Source organism: Pezoporus occidentalis, unplaced genomic scaffold, assembly GCF_034315485.1.
Source record: "Pezoporus occidentalis ecotype Australia unplaced genomic scaffold, CSIRO_AGI_Poc_V1 ctg19, whole genome shotgun sequence".
NCBI classification, from domain to species: domain Eukaryota; kingdom Metazoa; phylum Chordata; class Aves; order Psittaciformes; family Psittacidae; genus Pezoporus; species Pezoporus occidentalis.
Genome location: NW_026913748.1, coordinates 89939 through 107765, shown reverse-complemented (window position 1 = coordinate 107765; position 17827 = coordinate 89939). Strand labels below are relative to the sequence as shown.

The window sequence follows — 17827 nt, the reverse complement described above, 5'->3', positions numbered from 1 at the left end:
GGAATAGCTGTGTATGGGAGCAAACAGATTTGTTGTATGTTGATGCTCCTCCATTTCTTTCAAAGCTTGCGGATCTCAGCAGGTGAGAAGGTATGCAAGTCTTTGGGTAAGTTATGAGGTTTTCAAAAGTTGAAGCTATTGAAGCTTGTTCCTTTATTATCATTCTTTCCCTGTTAGATTTAATTGTAAATTAATTGCAATTTAAATTTTGTGTGAGAATTATCAACGTAAGCTGTTCCATTAAAAACATTCACAAAACGTTTTACAAATTGCATGTTGACTTTGGTACATGGTTTATTAATGACTACAGGTGTGGCTTACATTCTGAAGCTTTTGGATCAGTACCAAGAGTTTGATTCTCTGCACTGGTTCCAGTCTGTTAGAGAGAAGTATGTGAAGGAAATCAGAGCAGTAGCTAAGCAACAGAACGTGCAGTCCACAAATCAAGATGAAAAACTACTACAAACTATGAATCTTACCCACAAGCGACTGGAAGTTTGTTTACAGGTAGAGCATGGCTGTCATTATCTGTTCTGTACTGAGTTCTGCACTTACCCATTACAATTCAGGCTTCTAATGGAAGTTATTAAGAGCAAAAAACATAGAGCATGGTCTTAGAGCAGTAATACAAAAAGAATGTAAACACTTGATGTGTATGGTCTGGAAAGGATGTCGTGTTCATTATATTTGAGTGAGGCAGAAACTTGACCTGGTTGACTAGATGTCTTTGTCGCATGGTGTTTGAAATCAAATATAATGCAACTAAAACCTAAATGCTTAAATAGGAGCAAATAACTTTTTGGTTACATTTCTTTTAACAAAGATTTTCGGTAACACTGTGATCCCCTAAGAGTTTCTTAGAATCATAGAATGGTTTGGGTTTGGAAAGGACCTTAAGATCATCTAGTTCCAACCGCCACTGCTGCAGGGGATGCCTCACACTAGACCATGTTGCTTGGCTGTTAACTCTGGGCAGCTAAGTTGAATGATGCACTAGCTGTTAAATAGAAGAAAGATACATTTGGATTCTGAAGCACAGCAGTTCAGGTTTCATCAGTGGTGTAAATGCTTTTCATCTCGCTCTGCTTTTGATTTGGGGTGACTGTGGGACAAACATGTAGCTGGCTGTTTATAAATAACCTGTGATGATGATGTGTAAAAGCACATCTGTTGAAACAGATAAAGTCCTATGTGTCCTCATGACTCCCATGAGTGTGCACTGTTTGGTCTTCTGCCATTAAAAAACCCCACATTGCTGAACCTTGTTCAGGAGCTGATCAAGCTTGTGGTTGTTTAAATTTTTGTCTGGCATGATTTTCTGTGAGCAAATTGCTTCAAATTCTCACTGCTGTTACAAACCTCATTTTCAGCCTCAGTAGTGACAGATTTATTGCACTGATTCTGCTTTGCTTAAATTACCCTTTTAAGGTTTTGGCTGATGTCTGCTTTGTAAAATGCATGGAACAAGGAATGAATGGAGGAAGATTTTATTTTTTCAAGAGAGTTTAAGTCATTTAGAAGTCTAGTTGCCTTTAGGTGCTTCTGAAAAATCCTATTTATATCTGCCTACAAATTCATTCTTGTGATGTATGCTGACACTCCTTTTCTGTATCTTTTCCCTTAGGAATTTGAACTCCTTTACTTCTCACTCAGTAGTGCAAGAATCTTTTTCAGAGCAGATAAAACTGCAGCAGAAGAAAACCAGGAAAAGAAAGAAAAAGAAGGTGAGTGAATGCTATACATAGAACATCTTGGTAGGGATGGTGCTTTCTTGCTTTTCTTGCTTTTGATTCAGTATTCCAGAAGGAGTTATGGAGGGTTTAAGGGTGATTTGAGGAATAAAGAACAGCTCACAGAGGCTGCCTTTGGAATGGGTGCATTTCAAGCTGGATTTGGGGGTGTGGAGGGGAGAACAACATGACCACAAAAGCCCCAAAAAACCCAACCAACCCCCAAAACTCTGGGACAGGGAGAATTGCATACTTGGAGTTAATATTAAATTCAGTAACTTCAACATCATACTTAACCTCTTAATTACTAATTTTGACAGTGACAGCCTTTTCTGCACAACCTTAGGTGGTGTGAAATAAACTTGGTGGTTTATTTCACCATGAACCTGGTGTTGAAATAAGGTAGTTTTCACCTGTTATGTAACAGCTGTTTCTCAACTTCTGTAGGCAGATGATGCAGATACTATAAGTGACTTTCAGATGTTTATGGTATATTTTGGTCTACCATTGAATTATATTCAGAGTAAAATCTTAATTTGTGGGATGGTCTCTTGACTAAATAAAATGAGTACTGGAATGATCAAGATACAGATGTGCAGTTCAGTCACAAGTGATTTATAAGCTGAGGTAGCAGTATATTAAAAATGGAATTGGTAAATAATTTTCCACTATAGTTTTGACAAAAATGTAAGTGACCTGTGAGATTACAGTCACTGGAGCCAAAGATCAGTTTTCTTCTGTACTGGGAAAACAGTTTGTAAAGAAAGATGTCTTTTAGCATGAATTTACATTAGATCATACTCAGTGAAGTTGCTCAAATAGTGGTTCAACTCAAAAAGAAGTAAAACTCAACTGCAAGCATTGTGGTGGGTAAGAGCAGACATATTGCCCTGACTTCTTTATGAGAGCATTGTGTAAATTACTTAATTTTAGGTTAAATATTCACCGTTGTGACAAATATTCAGTTCCCCAAAAATGTTTTGTGGTGAGAAAAGCTTGAAATGTATACCAGGGTGAAAAGTTTTGAACATGGCAATATCTTTACCTTCTACCATAATATTTGGGCTTGGACTGTGCAAGATGTGTGAGCATGTGTACGTATTCTTTACACAAGCTCTGCTGATGGGAGAAACCTTTCACTCCATGTGCTGACCATGGTGTTATCAAGTGCATTAGGACATCAGTGTAATATAGATAAGACTTTGTTTTTACTGCCTTGAATAAAATGATAAAACATGATCCAGGGCTTCATTTTCTGTTTCTTATTTTGTAGAAGAATCTGTTAAAAGCAGCAACAGCGAGCTCCCCAACTCGATGCCTGCAGATCCCGTTGTGAAATGATGTGGCTGGTATGGGTGATGATTACTTACTCAAATAATTCATGTTCTCATCATCAGTAACACTCTGTAGGGGTTAAAAGCTCTAGATTTGATTTACTTGCTCTGTTAAACCCAAGAGAAAACGTACAGTAGTATACTAGCATTCAGTGAGGCTAGGTCTGTGTTTGTCCGTATTTCCTAGAGGAACTCCTATTTTTCAGGAGTTTCCATTATTTACAGCACTTTTCTTTAGATGAAAATAATGATATAAAATGTTGACCCTGGAGGTAGTTAAAGTGCAGATTAAAAACTTACTAATTTTTAGATGCATTCTTGCATCTCTAACATAGTATTAAAAAAAACCTCATAGGCCACTGGTCTAAGGTTTGAACTGATGCATCTCTTCAACCAGCAAAAAACTGAACCAAGCTATTGTGCACATCAGTTGTCCAAGAAAAGAATTCAGATGTATTTTTATGCAGTCCTGTTGTATTTAGTGCAGTCACAGATTACACTGTAGATGTAATGGTGTATGTTGTGAATGCATGTTAGTTATCACACAAAATGGAAGTCCTCCTTAATGTTTTATTCAACAAACCCTTATTACTACTACAGAGAGTATTTGCATTGTGGGAACTGAAGATCCTGTCAGGCATTTATTTATCCCTGCTGGTTTTTAACTCTCAGATAAGAGAAAGGGGAAACCCTGAAAAGTTAATGTAGTAAATTACTTCTCATTTCATACCCAAGGTCTGATTTGCATCCACAGAAGTAAGGAAATCCAGAGCCAAGACGTTCTAGAACCACAATCAGCTCTTCCTTTTATGACCAGGCACTGTGTGATGGGTGTCTGTAACTATTAAGTGATCTTACAGTTCATGAATATGTTGTGCCTAATAGCAAGTTTCAGCCTCAATGCTGTATTTCCTGGCCTGTGTAGGCTTGTTGTACCGTCCGTGTTGTTCATACAGTCTTACATGCCTGATTGTTAACAATAATTGCACTGCAGGCTTCAGAAGCTGCTGAACACTGTGAGAACTCTGTATAAATGTAACATCCATTAATGCCTGCAAGTAGAGGTTTTAGACTGTGCAAGAGTTACTCAGATTCCTAACTTCAGTAAGTAGCTAGACTTAGCTTAAAAGTAAACCCCACTCTCATTAAAAGATAGGGTTGTGTTTTGATCTCCCAGAACATAAAAGAACTTCTGGGTCTTACGAACTAGAATAAACTACACCAGTCAGTCCAACGGAGAATAAGTTTTTGGGGGTTTTGTTTTTGGCACTCTTACTGTAGTTTTAGACCATCCATGCCAGCTTCTTTCATCTCTTCACATTACAAAAAAAGTGATGTTTTAGTGGTTCAAATTGTTTCACCCACCCTGGGTCACTAGCTAAGACAATTCCTGTTGTAATTCTGATTTGCCCTTTTCTGCCACTCCCTCTGATGTTCAGAAAACTAGGACAGATGTTTTGTTGCAACTGGAAAGACCAGACTGATGCTAAAGTCCTTTTTGTCCTGGAAACATGACACAGAAGCTTCATGGACTGTATAAATCAGCTGGACTCATCACAAGTTTTGTTTCTAATTCATTCTCGGTGCAGAGACTGCCCTAAAGAATGCTGCATCACTTGAGTTATTTTTGCTTTTTTATTTTGATACAGGTATTATTTTTGTAATTTGTGTACATTTCTTTTTGCCCAAATTGTGCCCACACTGAACACTCAGCTGCTGCTGCTCATTCCTATCCTTTTGCAACTGCAGCGTGTGTGTTTCCATATTCGTATCTCAGCAGAAGTCCCAGGAGTTCTTGGCTTGCAATGGCCAAGCACTGCATTTCTTTCAGCAGCTGCAGAATCATGCATAAATGGTGTTCAGTCCCCCCTGGGTGCACTTGTCTTGACTGTGCATATCTACCTAGCATTACCTGCACTCTGATAAAATCTACTTTTCCCTCCTTCTAGATAGGAGACTATCTTTTGGAAAGACACTGTCTCGGATAGGAAATACACTGCAGTTGAACATGAAATGGACTGTGCATTTTCTCAACAAACTGCTGTGGTTCTAGTGATAGCAGTTCTGCAGGCAAAACATAAGCCTATTTTTATAGAATCCTGTTTAATCTGGGAGACCTGAATGTGTACTATATGTGGCAGAAATATATACATACACACAAATATGTACAGTGATAGTAGAGCTATTCTTGCTAATACAGGATTGTAGTTTATATTTCCTCCTTTCTTTGTCATGTAGCAGCATATACAATTTTCCTCAACTGAAATACAAAGTGGGTCCTGGATTTGGATGTGTCACACAGCTCTCTGTCAGCAAGAGGCACATTAAATCCTTTTTCCTTTCCACAAGGAGCTGGAAGGGGGTGCAAAGGTCTTGCTTGTGGTGCTACTACTATTCTCATTGCTTTTGCCCTCCTGTTCTGATTATGAGAACAAAACAGATCCTGGGCTGGAGATGAGACTGTGGAGCTAGAACAAAAAAATCCCCCAAACTAAACTGAATGCTCTCACTCAAAATTCCCAGAGGGAATTTATCTGGGATAAATTCCAAATAAAAGGAAAGTGAGGATGATGAGTTTGCTCCAGGGACATAATGCAGGTCTCTAGGTGTTTTCCTTCAAGACAGGTCCAAACTAGGCTGAAGTGTGGCTGCCCTCATGTGCTCAGTCTTGTGTCAAGCAGTAGCAGCTGCTGTGCCAGAGGTATCGCAACCCGCTTCTGGTATGGCACTGTGCCCTTTTATGCCAGAAGGCAGGGGGCTGCCTTGCTGGTCCTCCTCGCAGCATGGTGGTAAGGCAGAGTGGAACCAGCTGATGCCTCACTCAGTCCCAAAGTCAAAAGGCATTTGCAGTGAGTGGTCTCTCAGTGATGATCCCAGTAGCACCCAACTGCTGTGAGGTGCTGAAGGGTAGAGTCTGTAATTGGAAGTAAATTTGAGTTTTCATCTGACATCCATTAACAACAGCTGTTTTCAGCTTCTCAGGTACAAAGGACCAAATGTAACACTTAATGTTTCCTAACTCAGTGTACAAAAGGGTATTTTGTTACCTCTGTCTCTTTGGTTTGTGAGTAGAGAACATTATGTATATAAAACTGTGTTAATAAATACAATTTTGAGAACCTCATTCCCAGTGTCTTCAGTAACATCAGTTCAGGTCTTTGTTTATTTTTAATAAGACAGCTTCAACTTTTACGAAGTTTTTGTCAGTTACCAACAGTTCTTCCATGGTTATTTTAAACATTCAACAACTAGCTAAACTGAATTTATTCCATGTCAAATACTTGCAAACTTGGATCTTTCAGATGCTGCTTACAGAAAATCTAGTTTCTGATTAAGTGACCGAGTTATATTAAGTTCAAGGAATTTCAGTCATTTGTTCTGGTTACCTTATCTTGATTAATACAACCTTCTGGCATTGATTATATCCCCCCAATACCAAATGTTTGTTCTTGCAGAGTACCATTTCTCATGTTTTCAGGTTAAACAAGAAGGGGGGAATAAAGTGAACTTACTAGCCAAATCTAATTTCAAGAAGATTAGAATAAACTCAAATAGACTATGAGACTTGTCAATATATTGTCGACTTACAATCTAGCATTTTATTACTCAGTTTCTCAAAACCAAATATTGCTGGTAGATTCAGCTGTTGCGTATCACTGTAATGTTAAAAATACAAAGAATTCTTCTTATAAAAGTACTTATTTGTCCTACAGTTACCACTTCTGGCAGCTTTGAAGAAACCTAACCATAGAAACAACTGCAAACAACTAACATGCCCCCTTCTCTGACTACTCCTGCTGTTTGCATGTCAGTGGTATTTAGAATAATAGATCAAGGAGGTACATTCTGTCCATTATTTAATTACAGATGGTGTGAGTGTGGTCCCAAGGAGGGTAAGAGTAGGCACTTAGATTTGTTTTGTAAGATTATTCTAGATGCAATATAAAAATAGATTATATTAATAGGAAAAATTTAGTGTTTAACAAATTGTTTTGTAAATAGGCTAGCACAAAAGAGAAATCTTGTTACACTTAAAACTAGACTAAAAATAACTTCATCTGAAAACAAACGTAAATAGTGCATGTTTAGCCTTCATTCAGATACACATCATCATGCAAACTATAGAAATTGACTATGGGGGGAATTTGAGGCTGAGTATTTGTTGAAGGAGCTGATGCTTGGTACCAATTTCAGTGGAACTGTATACTGCTGGCCAGGTCAAGGTGAAGAAGTGTTGATAACCCTTTGTGGCTGACAGCAGTGCTGTCCCAACTGCCAGCAGCAAGGGGCTAATGCTGAAACATTCCCGAAGATTGTCTGCTTCCTGGGCACACCTCCACACTGCACATTCACAGATGCACAAGTCCTTCTGCTGTTCCACTGCAAATCCTGAGGAATCTCCAGTGCAGATGCCCCTCTCCCTCCAGCAGGAAGATGGGCACTGACCTCCTGTGTGCACGATGGCTGAAAACATACTCCCTGCTGCTCCTTCTCCCAGGCTGCAGGAAACTACAAGAGTCTGTTATGCTTCTGATTCCTCCCCTTTTTCACGTATGGCTCCGTCCTCTTCTGACTCATCATTCAGAAGAATGAACTTCCCATCGTTTGTGAATGGCACAGACTTCATTAGCTGAGCTAGTGCTTCTGGATCCTGAAGGGAAAAAAAAACAGAAGGGAAGTCAGCAGGCTGCAGCACTCTTGAGGAGCACACACTTCTCCCAGCATTTTGCGACTCTTGGTAAGGTTCTGCAACTCTTATGACAACCTTTAGGCTAAAGATTTGAAATTTATCCTTTTTGGTTCAAGTAAACCCATCCTTTGAGTATGTGAGGGGAACAGTCACTCACTTTGACCTTTTATTTTGCTGTTCTTATCTGACATTGCTAGAATTACTGAAAAACAAGGGGAAAATAACTGACTACATTAATTATTATACTTGTACTTATTGCTGTGACTAAAAGCTTATTCCCCCAACTGAACTGAAATCTTAGCAGCAAAAATATACAGCACGTGTTGATGTACTAGCGTCACATCTTTCTATAGGTAAAATTTCTCTAGTTAAGTAATGTTGCCATTTATTTTAAGTGAAAAACACTTTACCTTACAGTGTTTGGGGTTTTTTGACAACTTTACTCACAGCTTCCATTCCAATATGACCAACTGAATTTGTATAGTTCTGAATCAGATTTAGGGTGGCAAAATTTTATCTCAAATAAAGCTACTGAAAAGTCAAACTGAATTTATCTTCACATGAACTCCCCAGGGGCTGGGTTAAATAGAGTGGTCAGAACTTTGGCATTAGGAAGAATCGCAGTTCTCCTTTCATAGGCACACCAGAGGTACTTAGAGGGTGCCACCCAAAATAGAATAGGATGGATCACAATGCAGACATGAAGAATGAAACAAATTTACCTTCTTTGCCTCAATGATTTCTTTTCCCAAGCTAATGGCATAGCAAATCTAAAACAAACAAACAAGAAAAGGTATATGTATGTAAAATTCAGGTTTGGGGTTTTCTTTTGTTTCTTAATTGGGCCTAAAACACAGAAGTGTCAGTCACACCCAGTCTTAAATACAGGTCTAACAGCAGAGGTGGAATACCCCTTGACTATGCTAACTACATAAAATGACGTTGGGTTCTGCTTCAAAGCTCATTTAAGCTGGTAAATCATTGTATTCAGTTTTACTCACCAAACTTTATTTCCAAACCCAGGGCATCTTTCCAGTGCATGTAAACTGATGTTGTTTAAGACAAAAATTCTCCAGCACATTCCTTATTTCTAATAGTCTGTTGTTATCCCATCGCAGTGTATAGTTTCACCATACCTACTGGTGTTACCACAGAACGGCTGCCCTGTCTTTTGAAAGCTTTACAAATGTGCATGTCTTAACATGAGCTGATGTTCACACTTGTTACTGCTCATGCTTGGCACATGCTTCCCCCCTCCCCTGTTCCTCCTTCTGGCACATGCTGCTGCAGCACCTGTAAGTGTGATCCTTTTCAGACATAAGCTATCAAAGGCTCACATTTTCTTGACAAGAAACAGCTGCTCTTACTTCTGTAGCACTATTTCCCAGATGTGTAAACCAAGAAGATGTCTTTTCTAAATTAAGTATTTTATTAAGTGTTATACAAACCTTTTCCCCTTCTGTGTTGCTCTCAAAAACATACGCACTCATGGATTCTTCTCCCAGTGGCTCACTGAGATGGACCACAAAGCCAAACAGTCGCCTGTTGTCCTGATGAGCAGCAAACTGTGTCACAGTGGGGAGGTCAAACTGGAAAAGTGTCAAAAAGGATTTACTTTTAACCAGTATATAGTTAGCTTGGTTGAGAGCTCAAGTTCATGTGACTTGAGTATTCAATGCTGTGGTAGAAAACCAGGTTCAACACAGAAGTTACTTACACTTGTTCGTGTAACTTGGGTCTGAGGATCTATTAACCTGCAGTTGTGTGTAGGGGACAAAAAAAATTATTTTAGAGTCACTGTTAGTCATTTCCAAGTGCTATATAATAAAAAGGCAATTGCTGTAGCAGTTCTACAGATGTGGAAATGTGCAGAGTCACGTGCTTTATCAGTGATCCCAAGTTCGTTGATGACAGGGTTCAGCTTTAGACCCTGACTCTCCTCTGCCTAACCTGTGTAAGTCACAGGATCTTTCTGAAGCACGAAGGTGGTAGGCACCCTTCCTGTAGGAGCTACCACACTGGCTGTAAATGCACTCCAGCTAAAATAAGTATCTTGCTTCAGCATATTCTACAGTGACGAGACTGTCCACGAGACAGCAATGGCTCTCTTGCTGTTATTACATGTAAGCATCTTCAGTGCATCTTTTTTTTTTTGCATCTTTATCTTTGTACCCCTGCTGCATCCCCTAAGGTTTGGTAGGATGTTCTTACAACTTCCTAGATACTACAGAGTAAGAGAAAGACACATTTTTACACAGTAAACTTAATCCTAGGATCTTGCTGTCTTGGTGTATTTTTCTTGGGGAAACAAGCCCCAAAGTACTTCACTAATCACAAGCTGTATGAAGGGAAAAGAACATTGATAAGTTGAAGGTTTCACAGTACCTCAAGTTCTTGCTAGTGACCATGAGATGCGATTCAGTCATGCGGAATATGTTGTGGATGGCACGAGCAGCTAACACTTGTCTCATCGCTTCATAAATCACCTCACTTGTGGTATCTGACTGAACAGCCATAGAGCCTAAAAATCGGACTATGAACATCTGCTGCAAGAGTGAATCTGGAAGATAAAAGGCGTGATTTCCTTTGCTGTGCTGCCTCAGTTTTCCAGTAGGTGAAGTTGTCTATGAAGTAATTTACTTTCACTTCAGAAATTCAATAGTAAACCCTGTGGGTGGTGACTGTTGCAAGTGGCGACTTCCTGCTGTGCGGTAGGCAGTGCTCTGACCCAGTTTTAAACAGTGCTTGAACTAGCAATGAGTGTGTATGTGTGAAACCACAGTTGCTTGGAAACTCCCCAACTGTAACTGGCCCTTTATGCCTTATTTGATTAGCTAGTAAAATTTACTTGCCTGTCTTATCAGGTACACCTAAAGAGTGCGCATAAACCATGATAAACTTATGACTGTGCATAAGCCTTGACTTCCATCAAATTAACCCTTATCATTAAGCCTTCTTACATGTCCTTCTGACCTTCTATGCAGCTGGGTCTAATGAGGTTGTCATTAAATCCTTCCCTGATCACTGACTATCACCACAAGACTCCTAGCTGCAACTTGGTACCCATTATGTGACAAAGCCTCTAATTGATCAGTCTCCTGTTATGGTTGGTAGTGAGCAAGGTAAAATGGGATGAGTTCTGTTGAATGTCACAGTTCAGAGGCTGCAACAGCTGCGTCTCCATTGCTAAAGATACACAGCAGCTTGAGCCAAGTGATACCATCCACATGTGCAACATGAAATGCAGGGCAGTCACCTGAGCACTGCACTACGATGTGCTGGAGCAGAGCAGGGTGCTGCTGCTGTCAATGTGGAGGTGCCTGGCACAGCTACTCTGCTGCCAGGCAGCTTGCAGCCATCCTACCTTGCACTGGGATAGCACGCATAAGGGAGACTGTTAAGGCTTGATGAGCCTGGAGAAGACTCCAGGGAGACCTTACAGCAGCTCCCAGTGCCTTAAGGGGCCTACAAGAAATGTGGAGGGGGACTTTTTACAGGGCATGTAGTGACAGGACAAGGGGGAATGGCTTTAAACTGACAGAGGCCAGATTTAGAGACTAGCAAGAAATTCTTTACTGTGAAGGTGGTGACACACAGAAACAAGCTGTCCAGGGAAGTTTGGCTGCCCCATCCCTGGAAGTGTTCAAGGCCATGTTGGACTAATTTTGTCTGGAAAAAATGAAGCACTTACCTTCCTCTTCATCTTTGCTGCTGTCTTCAGATTCCCCAAATGGGTTTGCACGCCTAAGAAGTAAGAATAAAAGCTGTAACTACAGATTCTGGTCAGCACACACATGCTGCAATACCTAATTTTCTCCCCTGAAATCACTCTGGTAAGGTGATCAATCACTGTCTCTGGCCATACCTGCCACCTCTGTTCTGGTCCAGGAATTCCATGGCAGGCAGTACAATATCAAACTGAATCGGTGTTCCAGGAGCAATGAGTTGTGTGGAGTCTTGAATGCTGGCTGATTCACTGGGAATTATTTTATCATTTTCCATATTCTTTACATTCTGGCTAAAATAAAAATGGGGAAAAAAGTATGTTTCAGTCAACCAGTGATGCCCCATCTTTGCTCAGGAAGGGAGACAAGATTATTCAAAAATCCAAAGCAGGACTGAACCACTATCCATAAACTTAAATAAGAGTATTTACCTATTTACCTGTTACTGAGGACTCTAAAAATCTGTTTTACCTTTTTCATACCTAAAATGGCTTAGGACAAATGTAAATGCTGGCATATTAAACCCGACTGCAGATCAAAGCTGAGTGTGGGCTGGCTTTCAGCAGCAGGCTGCTATTGGCCTCCCTGCCCTTCAGTGGCCATATTCCTAGCAGCACTATCAGCTCAAACAGCAGAGACCTGGACTTGTGCCTGCAGTTGCAAACAGCCATCCTGACATCTTTTTAAGATCTTCCTTGGCCACAGTCTAGTCACAGTACAATAGTTATGAAATAGTATTACACACTGGGGCTGATTTCTTCCGGCATCTTTTCTCAAAGAGAATGAAATTCCAAGTTTCCCACAGTTACAGAAGGCTTACCTATACACATTGCTACAGTGGTGCACTAGGTTTATCCTATTTCTAGAAAGTTTTCTGTTTCTTTCTGGTTGCATACAGATGTAGAAGTGACTCTGGAGATTAGCTGTCAATGAAACAGCTATTTCCTTTTCCCAGTGAAATAGATGGCAATACTCTATTTATAAATAGAGGAGCTGCACTGTGAATAAAATTAGAAAGAAATTGACCAGCATTCCCCTGTATACAGAGAATCTTTGGAATCTGTAAGCAATCATAATAAAGAGAATGATAAATCATAGCAAAGGCACTGGCCTGAGAGAGGCAAAAGAGCTGGAAAAGGTTTGTATTTCTAGAAGTAAATATCTGAAGTAAAAATTTACAATTTTCTACCAAAACTTGCAAAGAATTCTTTCCATGTTGAAGTCAGTGTAACACACACTTGCCCTATTTGTCACATCACTTTTGAGAGCTGGATTTCAGTCCAGCGCTGCGACTGAAAGCTATTTCTGATGATGAAGTCTGAAGATTTCCCACTGAACAAGATGCTGTGATCACGTGGACACAAATAAATGATACATAAAATACATATTTTGAATATCCTAAAACATTATTAACAATTTTTGAAGGAGGGGAGCTTTACTGGTTCCCCAGGGTTATTGCTGGGAGGGTTACTGCTGAATGAGCAGAAGAGAACAACAGGAATTACTCTGATAACAGTGTAAGGCATATTGCTGTGACAGACTGACAGGAACTTCTTGAGGCACTGCAGAAGAATATACTTATACTGGGGACTGCTGCATTACTTGTATTACAAGTCATCCTCTTACAGCAAAGCACTTACAACTAAAGCATTGTGTTTGTTCCTGAAGAAACAGCAAAATCCTGCTGGCAACCACAAGGATTGTCAAAGCTGTGATGTAGACCAATAAATGGTACCTTCAACATGCAGCATCTCTTAACATTTAGCTTTTAGCAGTAAGGAAACATCAGAAGCAGAGGAATTTGCTGGAACACACAGGCTTGTAAAGCCAGGGCCTACACAAGGCTTTCTACTGGGTGCCTTTTGCCCTGTAGAAAGGGAACTAATGAGTACACAGTCATTAGGCTGTGCAAGTGAGAAAGTTACCTGGGGTGGCGAACTTCCTGTTTCTTCCCAAAGCTGGTAATGGGAGTCACTGCTTGTAGAGCTGTCTGATTTAACTTGATTGCAGCTGCCTATGGAAACAAGACAACAGCTCTTTGACACACCTACTTTACATTGACACATAAAGAACAATGGGAAAGTATGTTGGAAGGAACGGACCAAAAGACGGAAACAAGCTCCCACCTCTGGATTGTCAGTGAGATAGATCTGTCTGGAGATGTTGTTGATGGCACATATCCACTGGAAGAGAAAGATGGCATTAAACTCTTCAAGCTCACTTGTATACAAGAATAACAACATTAAAAAAAAATATTTTTACCTCCTCGTATTCTTTCTTGCTTTCTGCTTGAAGGGTTATACCCCTAAAATATAAACACAGTGTATCAGTGCTAACAGCGGACACCAGGACTGTTTGACTCCAGGTCTTACAATAATGTCACCAAGCTTTGGATCAACCATCAGAAGAACAAAAATCAGGAATAAGCTCCAGCTAAAGGATACTGCATATGCTGTTTCAGGCAGTTGTGGGGGAGGATGGGCAGGAACATGCTTTTAGTTTGGAAACACCCTTCTGGAAACCCAAAAAGGCTTACTATTATAGCAAGCATGTTTTATATGAAACAGCAGCTGAACATGTAGGTGTGACTGGCTGTCCTCAAATAACACCTGTCTCATACACTTTGCCTGTAGGAGTGGTAATCTGAAAGCAGTATCTTCTGTCTTCGCAGTCTACAGCCATAACAGAGCAGTTGTCCAGGTCCTGAATCAATCCTCCAGCTACTGCTCCCCTTGGCTGACACATCAAGTTGCCACCTTGAGTGAAGAAATACAGCCTTTCCCAAGTTGTAGTCACCAGACCTGTTTTACTAAAGAGAAGATGCAGTGATAAAGACTCATTTTTATTTAGAAATCACTCCAAACATTATGTGAAACCAGAAACCACAAACATATCCTGACATTAATCTGAACTCTATGTCCAACCCTAGGATTTTTTTTTATGATGAATCTCTTAAGTAAAAGCAGCACCTCACCTGTTCTTAGCAGAGACTAATCCTTAATGAAAGCTGGAAAAGTAAACTAACTCCTAACATCCAAAGTTAACAACATTCAGTACCTCCTAGTTAAGGAGCAGAAGAACTGAGTAACTGACATGAAATACTATTAAGCTGGATAAGAAAAAATAATTAAGTCTGAAGAGCAGCATGAGCAATTTCAGCACAAAAAGTCATCATTACAAGAAGTATCTTCTGCAAGTAGTATCTCTGAGTCCATCATCTTCCTACCTATGGAGCCCTATTATGTTGTACTCCAGCTCTTAGAATGCTATGAGAAATTAATAAATGTCTACTCACACAAAAAAAAAATAATTACTAGTCAAATAAAATAAACTGATATTTAATACATAAAGAGGGTTACTATATGCTACCACTATACATAGCTCCTGAGGAAGCTGACGGAAGATCTGGAAAATCTGGAGAAGTAACTCCACGTATGGTATACATTCAAAGTTATGCATTTGCATTGTCAATAGAGATTTTATTTATGTAAAAGAGATTGTTTATGAACACATGTATTAACTACAAAATGTAACTGTTTATTTCTGTAAACACTCTTTTCTTTAGCCCTAAGAACTGGGAACACTTCAATGCAGAGAATCACCCCTATAGGTGAATTCAACAAGAAATAAACTCTATTTTCAGGAAAACAGTCCCAAATATCTATAATTTAGCTTCTAAATCCCATTTCCAAAGATGACAGAGATACTTAGGAGCCAAAGAGTACAACTACCACAGTGATTCAGGAGCTTCAAACATCATTACCTGAGGAGTCTTTATAACCAAAAAATGTAGCAGCTAATTAGAAACTAAACAAACTAGTGAGTAGCAAGAGTTCTTACTTTCTAAGATTAAGGTAGCCAGCCTTCTGGATGAGATTTCTGTTGATAGCAGGTGAAGTTACATCAGAATCTGGGGTGTAAACGGATTCATTAACTGCAATTAAATCCTGTTGGGATACCCTCATTTTTTCAGCTTCAGCTTCCAGCTCTCCCTGTATGCTGGAAAAAAAAAACCAACACAATGAGAAAACCAAAGCCATCATTAGTCAATCTATACCAGGATACAGCAACATCTGTATGTCAAAATGAACAAAAATACCAATTGAGATACAAAACCTTTGGAAAGGCAACAGCCAGTGCAGATTTACCAAGTGCAAATCAAGCCTGACCATCCTGATTGCCATCTGTGATGCACCGACTAGCTTGGTGGATGGGAGAAGAGCAGTGGATGCCATTTCATTTGATTTCAGGAAGACCCCTGACACAGTCTCCCATAGCATCCTTACAGCCAAATTGGTGTACTACAAGATAGGTAGAAAACACATCTGGGCTACATAGCTCATGGGGTTGTAATCAGTAAGATGAAGCCCAACCAGTACCCAGCTATTAGTGATGTTCCTCATGGGTCAATACTGAGGCTTGCATGTTTGCAGTCTTTAACAGGAGCTGGACAACCCACACAAGCAGATGACAACAAATTGGGAAGACTGATTGCAGATATGGTAGAGTGAAGGGCTGCTGTTCAGAAAAACCTTGACATGCTGCAGAAATGGGCAGATAGGAGCCTCATGGAGTTCAGAAAGGGGTAAGGCCCTGCTAGGACGGAATAAACCCATGCAACTGTAAAGGATGGGAGGCATCAACAGAAAATAACTTGCAAAGGACCTGCGGGTCCCAGAGGACAAATTAAACATGAGCTAGCACCATGCCCTTGTGGCAAAAACAGGACAGCCACATCCAGGGCTGCATGAGCAAGAGCATCGCCAGCAGGTCAAAGGAAGGAATTATTCCCACCCATTCAGCACTGGTGAAACTCCAGCAGAGGCACTGTGTCTTGTTTTGGTGCCCCAGCACAGAAAAGACAGAAACAAAAGTCAAGAGCCACCAAGATGGCCAGGAGGCCAGAACACATTGACTGAGAAGAAGCTACCAGAATTACTTATCAGCCTCATGAAATTAAATCTAAGGGAGGGGTGTGGGGGGTGAGTGTCTCACTGCTAGCTTAACCTGATAGGAGGGGTAGTAGCTAGACCCTTACTGGAATACACAGTGATAGGATGAGAGACAATGGGCACTAGCTGCAACCACATACTGTGCGCACTGTGCACAAGAGGGAGACAGAGAGTGATGCTCAGAATTTGACTAGACACGGTGCTGAGCACTGCTGTAGCCGACCCTGCTCTCGACAACGGAATGGACTATATAACCTCTTGAGTTCCACACCACAGCAGCTGTTCTCTGACTTTCAGAGAAACAATACTAGCAAATATTTGATTTCTTAATTAACTTTTCCAAACTCGAGGAGTTATTAACTGTATCCAGGCTCCTGGCAAAACTCATGGGGTGGGAAAATAAGAATACTTGACATTGCATACGTTCAAAAGTCCCTAATACTTGCACCTATGCAGTAAGCAATTTTATCCCTACTTCCTATCCAAGTGGTTAAACCTTTTGAATAACGCAAGCATGTAATGCAGGCAATGTAGTCCTGTCTCTGACAGTGGCAAAAAGCCTGTGGGAAAAGTACAAGACAAGTACGTATATTTCTTCCCTGGTCTTCACACCAGTCTTTTGTAGATGTTGGTGATATCCTGTAACTGCTGAAGTAACCTAGAGACACAGCGATGCATTTAAATCAGCACTAAGCAGTATCTGACTGGCCAGGAGAAGGGGTTTTGCATCATGCTGTCTGTTTCACATTAGCTTACTTCCAACTTTTCTGCATGTTCAGAAAGCTGAGACTTCCTAAGCTCCCACATCACCTCCAAAATGAGAACAGCTGTATGTGTCTAGCCAAGTCATATGAGAGGCTGAGTTATAAAGGCTGAGTAGTATCATTAGATCTGAATTAAATTAGCCCATATTTTGCAAGCTAGTGCTTTTTCAACGTTATCATTAACTGTCAGAATAAGAATTATTTAAATTCCACTTTGAAATAAAATCGAACAGTGCTGGCAGTTTCTTATATAGGGGCTACTTCAATGAATCTTCCAATCAGACGTTTTCATTGCACCACAAACTGCTTCCAATAAAACTGCCCTTAGCATCTTCATGGTTCCAAAGACTGGATTATTCTTCCTAAGGCATGTTTCTCCCATCTCTCCAAGAGGAGAGATAGTCTCATCTCCGAGGTAGAAGGACAGAAAACTTGATAATTCCAAAGTTCTATGCATTTGTGGCAAACAGACCACTTGGTTACTGAGAATATTTTGGTTATCTGTATTCTCTTACGTGCTTTTACACCGTTTGCAATACTCACAGCATAAATGAAAATACTGTTAAATATGAGACTCAGGTTTCAATCAGCTTAAATACAGGCAAGACTACATCGCTGCTGGAATTCTATAC

At 40.2% G+C, this 17827-nt stretch overlaps 2 protein-coding genes across 6 annotated transcripts in view; one reads left to right on the top strand and one right to left on the bottom strand.

Annotated features, from left to right (window-relative positions):
• Positions 1–5584, top strand: part of WASHC4 (WASH complex subunit 4) — a 39886-nt gene extending 34302 nt beyond the window's left edge. For 2 of the 4 annotated variants that reach the window (XM_062616309.1, XM_062616312.1), the window contains 3 exons: positions 311–507; positions 1625–1724; positions 3004–4537. In XM_062616309.1, coding sequence (XP_062472293.1) covers positions 311–507; positions 1625–1724; positions 3004–3071 — 365 coding nt within the window. In that variant the 3' untranslated portion in view covers positions 3072–4537. Of the gene's footprint in view, positions 1–310; positions 508–1624; positions 1725–3003; positions 4538–5013 lie in introns of those variants that run through there. The other 2 variants (XM_062616311.1, XM_062616310.1) reach the window with 2 other exon arrangements.
• Positions 5585–6638: 1054 nt separating this feature from the next.
• APPL2 (adaptor protein, phosphotyrosine interacting with PH domain and leucine zipper 2) overlaps positions 6639–17827 on the bottom strand; it is a 38616-nt gene continuing 27427 nt past the window's right edge. For both annotated transcript variants that reach the window (XM_062616316.1, XM_062616315.1), the window contains 12 exons: positions 15320–15478; positions 14100–14288; positions 13742–13784; positions 13606–13662; positions 13405–13493; positions 11620–11772; positions 11446–11498; positions 10140–10314; positions 9472–9508; positions 9203–9343; positions 8477–8524; positions 6639–7715 (listed from right to left, as the gene is read on the bottom strand). In XM_062616316.1, the coding sequence (XP_062472300.1) occupies positions 7587–7715; positions 8477–8524; positions 9203–9343; positions 9472–9508; positions 10140–10314; positions 11446–11498; positions 11620–11772; positions 13405–13493; positions 13606–13662; positions 13742–13784; positions 14100–14288; positions 15320–15478 (1273 nt within the window). In that variant the 3' untranslated portion in view covers positions 6639–7586. The remainder of the gene's footprint in view (positions 7716–8476; positions 8525–9202; positions 9344–9471; positions 9509–10139; positions 10315–11445; positions 11499–11619; positions 11773–13404; positions 13494–13605; positions 13663–13741; positions 13785–14099; positions 14289–15319; positions 15479–17827) is intronic.